The 12,728-nt window shown below is 30.2% G+C and overlaps 1 protein-coding gene across 1 annotated transcript in view; it reads left to right on the forward strand.

Annotated features, from left to right (window-relative positions):
- MS3_00009838 (uncharacterized protein) overlaps positions 1 to 12,728 on the forward strand; it is a gene marked incomplete at its 5' end in the record, with an annotated part of 114,979 nt that overhangs the window by 86,010 nt on the left and 16,241 nt on the right. Inside the window, 5 exons of the mRNA XM_035734174.2 lie at positions 621 to 773; positions 2,347 to 2,522; positions 5,209 to 5,394; positions 6,767 to 6,978; positions 10,801 to 10,937. Of these exons, the coding sequence (XP_035589067.2) occupies positions 621 to 773; positions 2,347 to 2,522; positions 5,209 to 5,394; positions 6,767 to 6,978; positions 10,801 to 10,937 (864 nt within the window). The remainder of the gene's footprint in view (positions 1 to 620; positions 774 to 2,346; positions 2,523 to 5,208; positions 5,395 to 6,766; positions 6,979 to 10,800; positions 10,938 to 12,728) is intronic.

A 12,728-nucleotide genomic window follows, 5' to 3' on the forward strand; every position in this document is an offset into this window, starting at 1 on the left:
ACAGTAGAAATTATGTACTACTTCTGTATTGATAATTAGTTGATGTTTTTTTTTATTGTACAGATATTTATCTGATATTGCGATGAGAAGAAAAGAGAAATAAAATTATGAGACTAGTATATTGATTGCGAGGGTTTTGCATATTAAGTAAACATGTCATTAAAACAAAGAGTATTAGCTGTGAATGAATTGGTTGCATTACATGGTGAGATAAATTTTGAGAATGGAATGTTCTTAGAAAGAGCAGGAATATAGCAATAACTTAGTCAAGGCAAAATTTTCATGAACTGGATAGAAAGGATAGGGATGGGAGTCTGTAAAATTGGACATAACAACCATCATAGAAGTGACAATATATTTTTTCTTGAGTTAATAATTCCTGCATTTCATGGTGTTTAACCAAGGTTTACTGTGTACGCGGAATTGAGAAAAGGGCTTGATTTATATTTCATTCGTGCGTTTTATTTCAATAACGATTGGTTTACACGAATTTATAATGTTGGGTTGCGGTTCATTATTTTAATATGTGATGTAAGAGAGCTATAACTTAACATGTTATAAGATATAAACGCAAAGATCTTGCTTACTTTTGATAGTCTTTTTTGACGAAATAATTTTAGATGACTTTAAAAACTGCAAAACGTCAAATCATTCAGCAAATATGACTCAAAAGCAAGTGACCCAACAAGATGTTCTAAGTTTATGGTTTCGATGTCGAGCAGAATTGGTTCGTTGTCAGATATATGAAATGGATGGTGGAAGGATACTTCAAGGTATGAATAAACTAATAAGATAAGGTAAAGCTACTGTCTGTATACATACAGTGAACTACTGAGAATAGTTTTACCATTTTAATCTATAACAAATGTTTGTTACTTCTAAACAAACTTCATGTACTGTAATGTAAATTATTTACCTCCCTAAGTGATGAGGCTAAGTTTAGTTTATTTTAATGTTAGTACAATGGTCTTTATTGAAAAAATTACTAAATCTGTCAGAAACTCTCCGTGTGATAAAATTTCTCAACAAATATTTAACAAAACTGTTGAAAGTACATAATATGGTGTTATTTATTACTAAATGTTATTTCAGGGCGTCTTATGTTCATATCTTATAAGCGATCGTCGATCATGAAAAATGCAAGTCTTCTTGCGTCAGATACTTTCCTTTAATATCTTTGACTATGGTTTAATTTCTACAGAAATTGTGTCCTTTAGCTTGAACTTTTTTATTTCCTGAAAACGTCAGGCGTTACAGTTCGGAAAGAAACGTCTGATAAAAAAACAGTTTTTGTTTAGCCAACTTAATTGTTGATAGGGATTTACAAAGTAATACTAACATCTATTGTTGGATAACGTGATATGTTTGGATCATTGGATTCACCTTTAGACTTTAAAAATGAATACTATAGTACAACAGCATAATTTCAGAAAGATCGTAACTTACATATTAATAAATTCAGTACATATGGTAAAAAAGATAATCATTAACAGTTTGTTCATCATTTGAACAATGTTTATGCCTGACTATTGATACATAGATTTCAACCGATATACTTAGAAGTGTAGAAATAAGTATAATATACAGTGACATTCATTCAGAAATCAAGCTAAATATCTCTTAGTTATGGTTCATTTTCATCTAGAAAGTTCTGTTGCTATTTGATAGCTGCTACGTTGAAGATGTTATCATTATCACCTAGGTCCGTCGAACCGAACGATAGTCAGCAACACAACAAGAAGACGAACTAAGTTATTTTACTGCACTCCACTCTGCTAACCATATATATATACCATGGGGTTATTCTTCATCCGCATCAAAAGAACACGAAGATGTTCTGATTTTCACCATTTAACCCAGTGCAAAACCATCTTGAAATGTCCACTATAATTTCATATGTTATGTTAAAAAAATTTATGTCAAGAGTGACATGTGAAAAATTATATGTTCATTTAGTAATGAATAAAGTTGAGATAGGTTAATCAAACGTACGCATTATTCATGATGCTCATTTTGCTGTATTGGTATATTCTTACTACGATTGTGTAGAAAAACATTATTACATATTGAAACAGCTTATTCTTAAAAGTTTTGATATAAACATTTTACATTGATAATGTTTACACATGGTGATTAATCACTTAACTCATTTAAATGATATAAATCCATAGTAACATAAACATTATCATAAAATGAATGATAGAAACAATTTTGGTTTCAGTTAACTTATTCGTTTCATAGAATGTTAGGAAAATCCTAGTTAGCCTACTGAATAAAATATGTTAATAATATCTAACGAATAATTTAATTCAATTAATTTTGTTTTATAAATAATAATAATAATAGAACTTCCTGAAACAGAAAATTATGAAACACCAGAAGAAAATGACAATTTAAAAATTGCATTAGAAGAAACAAAAACAATCAAATTTAAAGAATACTGGAATGAATTTACTCTGCTTAACAATCAACTTCTATTTATTAGAAATAGATTAGGATATGAAAAAACTACCAATATTATGGTAAATAATATTGTGATATTTTGTTATTGTTGCTCATTTATTTATCTATCTATTTGTTTGTTTACCTAGCGTTTTCTTCTGGTTAGAGTTTTTTAGTGAGTTAGTTTTCTTACGGGGTGGGGTCGCTAATCCTATGCCCAACTCTCCTCCTTTATGTGAGCTTGAGACCGGCAGTAATGTAGTGTCGGTCATTATGTTAACCTCATATACCTTATTCTAGCTTTCAGACAGCCCAATCTATTCATTCTAATTGAGTCACATTTGACCTTGTTAATTATTCGCTTATCAATCTTGAGTGCTAATATATGAGCGCATATATGTGTGTACACTTCTTATACTATTCATCACATGTCTGTAACTTATTTTTATGTGACTATAAATATTGATCAACGCTTGACTAAATGGAGTTGGCTTATCTGCCAACTCCACTGTGCGTCGTTTCGCTTTGCTCTATTCCATTCGCTTCATATACAAAATATATGTATTCAAAAGTCCATTCTCGTTATTTGACTTATTTAATTCCGTTATTCACTGAACGCAGATTAAGTTCGATAAAGACATACGAGGATAGGCGACATATACAATTCATTAACAATCATTCATACGATCAAATTGGAATCAGATCTCGGAACATCAAAGTGAAGAGCCCGTCAACAAACATCATTCGATCTAAATGAAGACAAAATAAAGAGCCACACTAAAGCATCCCTAGAGGGGCTCCAAGCGGAGTTGTTTGTTTACTTAATAAGCAGAAAAATAAACCAATAAATGTATTTTAATCATTTAATGTGAATAAAGATGATTTACGGAAATTAGAATGTAAAAAAATTTAAAAAATAAAGGAAACCCTGTACAATGAATACTAACTTTGCCATATTCCTAATGAATAAACATATAAAGGTTCAAAAATAAATAACTGTACGAAGATAACAAAAGAAGGAGAAAAAGAAGCAATCAAATTGTTAAGTTGTGTGCTTTTTTTCTGTTTTTGTCAATAAAACAATGATAATAATAAACCGTATAATTACATAATTATGATGAAGTTTCCTGAAATAGAAACATACAAGCAAAAAATAAGCATTAACAAGAACAATTAATTTACACAAAACTGATTTCATTCTTCAATATTTGTTTATTGAATTCACACTTGAATGGATTATTTTTTCAGGAAATTCCTTTGGAATTAAATTACATATAAATAGACATCTTAATAGATGAATGAATGTATTGAAAAGTTTTTAAAAACAACACCAATAATTACGTTGATAAGAATAGCGTTATGTCAAGCATAAAATCTTGTATTTAAAGAAAACAGTTATGTGTGTATGTCAGTCTTATACAATCAGAAAATGTTAGGTTGAATTGTAGTTTAGTTTCCGTGAAAATGTTTTCTAATTGTTTTGATCATATTCATATTACTTAGATGTTTCTTTTTTTGTGAGCTTTATCGAAATAATCTGTTAAAGAAACATACATTGTAATGGGCTGATAAGAGTTAAATATGATAATCAGGTCTTAGTTTCGTTGGGTTAAGTAATGGCATGTGAGTTGAGCACCTTAACTTCGATTTCATTGTTGAATGAATCATAATCCTACTTGTTTTGTTGTAAGGATGTTGTATATTTGTACTATTCTGAAATAATGTATGATCTTCAGTGATCAGTTTTTTATTTATTTATAGATGTTCGTTATTTAGGTACTTTAGTCGGATTATATGAATATTTGTCACTTATTTACATTTCATTCTTGAACTGAGGAGACAAGTAGCATAGTCCATAATCTCACAACTATACTTTATTTGTTTATTATCACATGAATAATTACCGTAATTTGAATTAAGTTTGGTTATAACATGAAACAAACGTTTCCAGTAACAGCGTTTATTTATTGTTTGTCATGTATTGGATTAACCATACAGGTTACGAGATGCTAGAAGCCCTAATACCCAATTGTAACTCAGGGTTACATGTGATATATGATCATTTTAACGGTAAAACAATAGATCATTAATATTTGATAAAATAACTCTCATGGTATTTCGCTTGAAATTGGCATATGGTTTTGGCAACTGTATATCATTCAATATTCTACGAAAATTGATATAGAATAGATGGAATGTAGCTAGCAGTGGGAACCAGGACGCACGTTTCGTTTCCTTTAGAACTCGTCAGATGGCTGTACTTGAATTAAAGAATTTATGTTCATTCCGGGCCACGAACGCTGTACAGTCCGCTTCAAAAGTTATCCACCTAGTTACTGAGCCCGATAGCCAATCACACAACGGGTATGAATTTCAAGGAAAGTTTAATTGAGTATATCAGTGGTTGTTTCAAATGCTTCTCAGTTAAAAGACCACTTACTTAGTCGGTTACATTTCTTCCGTAGTTCAGTCCAAGCTAGGTTTAAATAAACAAAAGTTTTTAAGTAAATAAACAAACTACCCTATTGTGAAAATACTAAAAAATGAGCATTTTGTGTTCACTTAGTATTCTGATGTGATGGCATTTTCATGTGATATAATTAGTCCTTTCCACTAAACAGAACAACAAAATACGTTAAGGCTGATTATTTACTACATTATGAAGAGTCGTTAAATTTCAAATTATGTATTTCATATCTTATATTTGGTACTATGACAGTTTATAACCCTTTGATATATTTGTTTCTTATTAACCAACTTTATAAGATAGAGGAAATTAGTTTAACAAACAAATGTAATCAATTACTTGTTTGTGATATTCTTCGTGAAAGTGATTTAGTAGTACAAGAATCATTTCAGAATATATTAACAGTAAACGACGATAGTTTGTTAATTAAATTGGAAGATAGATTGAAGATACTATTGAATGTACAGAAGATACTAATACAAGAGGTATGTTAAACTAGATTTTTTTATTGTAATAATAATCACTGTTGTTATTGTGAATACCATATGGTATAGATAACACTATTCATATTGTTTTATTTAGAGTCCTAACTATTATTGTCATTAAAAAATCATCCAGAATTTTACGTAACTGAGCGTTTACTATCTGAAGGAAAATGTTTTTGATGTCATAAATTTTGATATCAATAATTCTGAAAGATGAACTGTAATAATGTAAAAATATATGTTACTCATTAGAAGCCTGGCTATAAACTGACTCGTTGAAGCTGCGTTATGCCGACAATCATGATATCACTTAATAACTATGTTATAACAATACACGGATTATTTTTCGTTTTTACACACAAAGTAATGTCATCTTTATTTCTAGTGTTCTGTTTCATTCATATTTATTTATTTTTCTTTTAAAGTTTTTGGCAACAAAGAAAGACAGTTATTCATTATCAGAGTAGGGATTTGCAGAGATAGTAGTGTTTTTAATAGTTTAATTCTTGATTCGATCTAAGCTAGACAACCAGTGGAAACATAGGAGCACCAGACGGCTTTTTTGTCGTGGTATGGGACTCCTCAGAAATACTCATCCACGCCGGACTCGAACCCAGGACCTTCGGTCTCACGCGCGGACTCTTGACCCTTAGACCATTAAGCCGGCATTCAACGGTTTTAATGTCTAACTTCAGTCGATCCATGAACTCATAAGTTGAATCTTAGGATCGATTCAATCTGTTAAATGGTTTATTACTATTGTCATTTTTATTGTCGTTTTTCGAATAAGTGTGAACAAATTATGTTCTTTGTGATCATTTATATCTCCCTGTCGTTAAGATTTGAGGCTGAGATTGATCAATCTCATTTGGACTTCGTGCAACGTGAACTAATATCCAGGATATTGTTACAAGTTTATATTATATTTAATTTGCCACTAGCATTGAAAATCTGGGATTTGTATTTCATCCTGTTCGGGACTAAATATTTATTGTAAAAAAAGTCGTTTAGAAGTTAGATGAGTTGACAATGAATTGAATTGATAATGAGTTTCATCAAGGTGAATAATTTATATAAGCTGCTAAAATTATCTCGACTCAGATTTCACATTATTTGTTTTAGTTATTCTAGTGTTGTGACTAAATACACTAATCGCTTGACCAGTTAAGTCTAGTAAGTGCAATACTTTTTCATATAGCCCTAACACAGTAGTACGTTATCTGGAATCGTAATTTCAATGTAATAAACACAGAATAAAAGGAAACTTTCATAACAAAATCTGTGAACCTTGTAACCTTCAAACAGATTATTACACTTTCTTACGTGCAAACATTATTGCAATTTTTATAAAGATGGCTTATCATTGTTATAGCTGAACAATTGTGGTGAGGGTATCAGAAACACTTCATTATTCCAAAATACAATAGCAGAAGTCAGACTGCCTCTTCATAAAAATTGGAAAAATTTAATTCAAATTGGATTAAGAGTCTCACTTATTCTGTTATCACTTGGTGATATCAAATCCACACATTCCTTAATTCCACAAGCCAATAAAATGAGAGATAATTATCCTGATTGTATCAGGTTAGTTTTCTGTTAAATTGTGACCTTCATCTAACTAATAGTTTGTGTTAACAGATATTTTAGTTGATTACAGTACACGTTCTAAGGAAAAAGACTGATGTAAGAGATTTTATTTTTCTTTTCTTGCTTTGAAATCAAATAGTATGCACGTATGTAATTCAGATATTCGCCAGTAAGATAAATTCCTGCAAAAACACATATTGAATAGATTAATACTTAGTTTTACACAGTGATTATATAAGGAACAAAAATCTAAATGAAAGTAAGATAGAAAATTACATTTGTACAATTTATTACTTTGTGATATCTACATTCCATCAAATCACTTCATTAAATACGAACAAAATCATAATACGAAACACTAATTCAATGATATTTGTTAGGGTACTTCAAAACTTACTGGGATTTAATTATTAGATTAATATTATTAGATGAAAAAATGACATTGTGTTTGTAGGTAGGTATACTTGGTAAATCAGAAAGAACTATTATTCGTTTCACTTGATACTCTGCCACCTTTTTCATAAAGAGTTTGTTTTTAATTCGTTGAATTATGAATTCTAGCAATTCTGACAGGAGTTTAAGAAACATCTTAATCAAACGGCCACATGAACAGAGACAGATTGTACATGTTAAATACTATAATTTTCTTAAAATTATGCTAGTGATTTATGTACGAAACTGGAGTTGATAATATTACCTGATCAATTATACTTGTGTATCGGTGATCAATATATCATCAGTGTGATGTAATGATAAGAATATGAACTGCTTTAAGATGTCATGATTGACTGTGAATTAAAATTTTGACTTCAACACACTGAATTTCATACACATATACGCTTGTTTACAAATGTTAGTTGACCAATCAACAGGATCACTTTGCAAGGGTATTTATCCTTTGTCAATAATCAACATAATCCACTCAATGTTACTTGTGTGAAATGTTTATTCAATGTGTTGTCACATTACAAGTTTAATAAATTAATCTGGAAACCATGATTATCTTTTCCAATGTCATTACAGAGATCGATTAGTCGGTAAATCAGAATATATTCTACATGCTTTTAAATCTTCGAAATGTTTCACAATTCTGTTTCTAAAGGATGAAATCTGGTAATTACATTTCTGATCTGATTGTGGAGATACCATTTGTGAGCGTAAAGTTTGAAAATGAGTATAGTTAAGTTCCTTAAAAAAGCTCAGACAGCATATTAAGTTTGGTTTGAAAAGCTTCAATTTCTGTATGCACTTCACAAGTCATTTTTATCGGAAGTTACACTAAATAACCTCACGTCTGAACATTGTTACACCTATTTCTAAATGAATTCGCAGGATACACTTGTCTCAGTGGATATAGTATATCTTCAAAAATGGGTGGTGGTTAACAGTGGAATCTAGGAAGTGCCTTCCGTTTAAATGGAGACACGTCAGGTAGATGTACCTGCATCTAGGAGCTGATTTTACTCCGGGACTAGAACTCAGTACCGTCGGCTTCGAACGCCACCACGTTATCCACTTAGCTACTGAGTCCCGATGGCCACTAGCTTATGCTTTCGGGTGAAGTATTAATTCACTATGTATTGTCTGTTTGAAGTGAGTCGCGGAGTGAACATCAAATCTGGAATGCAGATACACTCGGCTGACGAGTCCCAAATAAGACGAAACACACGTCCGGCATCCCATTACAAGCCACCTCCACTCTTTACTGATAATGCTTGTGACTTAGGGCAATATCGAGGCGATCCGCACAGGATGCACATATGCCGATGAGAGACTGATCAATTGTAGTCCAAAACATCAATGAGAAGATTCAAACAAATAATAAAAAATGAAATAATATCCTTTCACGTGCTTCATAATTTCTCGGATTAATACCGAAAGAATATTAAACCTATTAGCAAGATGGCTAGCACCTCTTATCCAACTCCATAAAACTAATATATATTTACTAGTTGTTTTTTTATAATGGTATGTTGTAGTTGGATATTTCATTGAACACGAACTTGTCTACCATAGTATTCGTTGTCCTTGATCCAGTTTATAAGTCTGCTAGATTTGTAATAAAGTCCATGACTTTTATCAAAATGACTAACACACAACACTATTGAGTTAGAAAGAATAGATGATGTTATTTTGACAAGTAACACATCAAAGCATAAGCTCACTTAAAATCTGACCACCAATAAATCAATGGAGTTTTAGATCAAATATAAAAGGAAACAATATTTTTCAAAAAATTATTTTTAGTTTTCCAAAATAGTGTATAAGTATTAAATGTCCAATGTATTGAATTAGGTCAAGGTTTAAACAGTGTTTGACATGATTTTGTTTAACTTTTATTTTTCTTTACATACTATATGTTTCTTTGAACTTGGTCATTTATCACTTTTTTTGTTCTTAATTTTGAAATATTTAGGTTAGTCTTTGTATTTGCTTGTCATATACAACACATAATATTTGACTAATATATTTAAAGTTTCTTTTTTCTAAATGTTTCGTAAAAACAAAAGTATACAATCAACATTTTAGTATTAAAGTCAGTATTATAAATAAAATACGTGGTAGGAAATATAAAGTATACTGTGTTATATTGAGCAGGTTTTCTTATAAAGTAAACATTCATATATCTACTTTATAAAATAAATAACTTTAATATCAAGTGTAAGTATACATTGATTGTGCTTGTTCATGCGTTGAAACTGTGATGCATTGATTTACGTTATTGTTTGTCATTGAACTCACATTGTTTTCTCTGTCTCTGTCTCTCTGAATATGTATGGAGGCAAATATACGTTAACTACGCGAAATTGTGGAATATTATGTTATACGTACTTAAAATTTGTCATTAATGTAGGATAAGTTTTTATCACTTGAAAACTTGTTACATTTAATACTAAATACTTTGTATATTACTTATTATTGACAGTTATCTATTAAAAACTCTATTAAAAGGACTTTATAACACACCTCTTGAATGTTCAGTTACAAAAAGTTAATATTTTCATCAAACACTTGATCACAAGTGAACGTGTATAAAAGTTTCAGTAAAAAAAATGTTACCAAAAAAGAAAACATATTCTCATGATATTTTAAAATCTATATGACAGCTGATCAATCAATAAGTTCAGGACATTAAGATTACATAAGTGTAATATCTAATTGCAAATACTTTAGTTCAACATTACAGATCAATCAAATCAAGTAAATTACTTTATATTCAAAGTAAGAAATTAACTGTAGATGTTTGACGAATTCTCATCATCATTTGAATATAAGATAAATAGATCATAAACATTTCAAAACAGTTAAGTTCCTTTTCTCATATGAAAGGTAACAAAATAAAGTATATGTATAAAAAATTTGTTTTATGATGTTTTACATCAACCCTTCATATTATAACTTATCGTTCTATATTAAAGTATTTCGAAAGAGTAATAATAATAAATAATAATTTATACTACCATGGAAAACCTGAAAGCACTGGACGACCGTTTCGTCCTATTATGGAACTCTTGAATAGTGCGCATTCACAGTCTAATTTCAATTGACTCATGAATTCAACTACTAAATCACTATAATATCCCAAAAACCCCTCTTTGATTATATCTTGTTATAATGTTATTCGAATAATAGCGTTGAAGGCAATCCCATTCAATATCTCAATGAATATTCTAAAACATGATAAAAGCTGGATACCACTGAAGAATTCAGTTTATTACATGCTATGAATTAAATTCTTTGATTTGTCTAGATAAACATTTTGATGTGAAATACTCTTATGTTTATTTATTATATAATTCTTTATTATATTTATTTTAGGATAATAACACTGTTACATATGAGCTCTGGTCAAATTTATGATGAAGCATTAGGGGTTTTAATTTTTTCTCAAAATATATTAAAACATCTTCCACCAAATTGTCCATGTATAGAAAGTGAATTATTGTTCATCAAAGGTAATTTGAAGAATTTAACATTTTCAATAATTTCAATAATTGAGATCATGAGTCAATTGAAGCTAGACCGCCATGTAAAAAACCTGGATGTGCACTGCTGAGGAGTCCCACAACGGGACGAAACGGCCCTCCAGTGCTTCTAGGTTTTCTGTGGTGGTCTAGCTTCAATTGGCCCATGATCTCAACTAATGAAATTACTCCACAAAACCCCTTCTGATATTTTCATTAATTATCTATGTGATTTGAATATTATCTTGAAAATGTTTCTAGTAATTCTTTATATTATTCAATTATTTATAAAAGATGATTCATTTTAACTTTGATAAATGAACATAATAATTATGGACTTATAATTGTAATGTCTGATGGTGAAGTTGTTTCAAACATTCATTCTTTTTATTCTTTATTTTTAAATATTCTATAGGAATTTTCAGACTACTTAATAACAATAAATTGTACCTGCCTATAGGAATAGATGTGATCGTTACGGTATCACGATTCCATCCGATTTTTCTTATTATAGATATAGATGGTGCAGAGTGATATGATAACTACCATGAACCATTTAGAAAGATCGCCTAAGGTTGATTAGAAATGAACTCACACCTTTAAAATAAGGTGTTTTTATTGATTTCTATTTCTATTAAAGTAAGATTTTATCGCAGAACGAGATCAAGTGAGTAGTTGTTGAAAATTAAGAATCATTGACATTCATTTTATCTGAGTCTGAGACTCCTCAACAAGGAGTTTCCATCACCTTCCTAATGACCAGACTCATAATGTTCAAGTCTCTAGAGGTGCATGCTTAATTTAGGCTGTTTATTTTGTATTCCATTGTATACAATTCTAATTACCATCAACTGACGATACAATGCAATATTGTTGAATGTTATTACTGAGTTTTAAAGTTAATTGTTGTTCCTCGATGAAGTGGAATTCAAATGAAACTGAAATGTACATAAATCTGAGCAAATCATTTTTTTCTATTCGTACTAGTAGGTAGCATTGGGATGATTCCGTATTTTAGTGAGAAAATGCGTCTTATGGGATTCAGCCTTATCGAGTTGACTAAATTAGGAAACATAAACACCTAAATGGTGACTACTTAGTCCAAGTGTAAGATGGTTACTACGACTCCAAAAGGCCATGATTTCGATCTTTAAATGCTTCCTTGGTGAGCAACTCTGAGGATTCCATGCAAGAAATGCTCATTTTTTAACCCTTCCTGAATATCAATGGTTTTTTAGACTATATCATTGCGTCAGAAGGGGTTTTTGTGGAGATTTTAGATATTTCACTGGATAAAATCATGAGTCAATTGAAGTTAGACCACTATGGACGAAACGGCCGTCCAGTGCTTTCAAGTTTTCCGTGGTGGTCTAACTTTGATTGACTCATGATTTCAACCATTGATATATCATTGCGTGTCAACATTTCCGTTCTAGATAATCTAATCTCCATATTCCTGTTAACTGAGCACTGAATATAAGGGTTTCTATCAAAATAAGCTTATGTCGGACTGTTATCGAAATATCAAAAGTGTTCAATTTAAAAGATTACAAAACATTCATTAATTTAGTTTTTATCTTGCTCTCTTTTCTTCAGAACACAAAATATTTGTAAAGAATTTTTTATTATTGACGAAAATTCATATAACTAGGATCAAAATATTTGTTTACGACAATCATTATTAATAATAACCTTCATACTTGAATAATAAAAGCTTTACAATTTATACGATGTTAGGCTTTTGTTTATTAAGAACAATTGAAGGACATATTTCATATAAAC

This window comes from Schistosoma haematobium, chromosome 1, assembly GCF_000699445.3.
Source record: "Schistosoma haematobium chromosome 1, whole genome shotgun sequence".
Classification (NCBI taxonomy): Eukaryota; Metazoa; Platyhelminthes; class Trematoda; order Strigeidida; family Schistosomatidae; genus Schistosoma; species Schistosoma haematobium.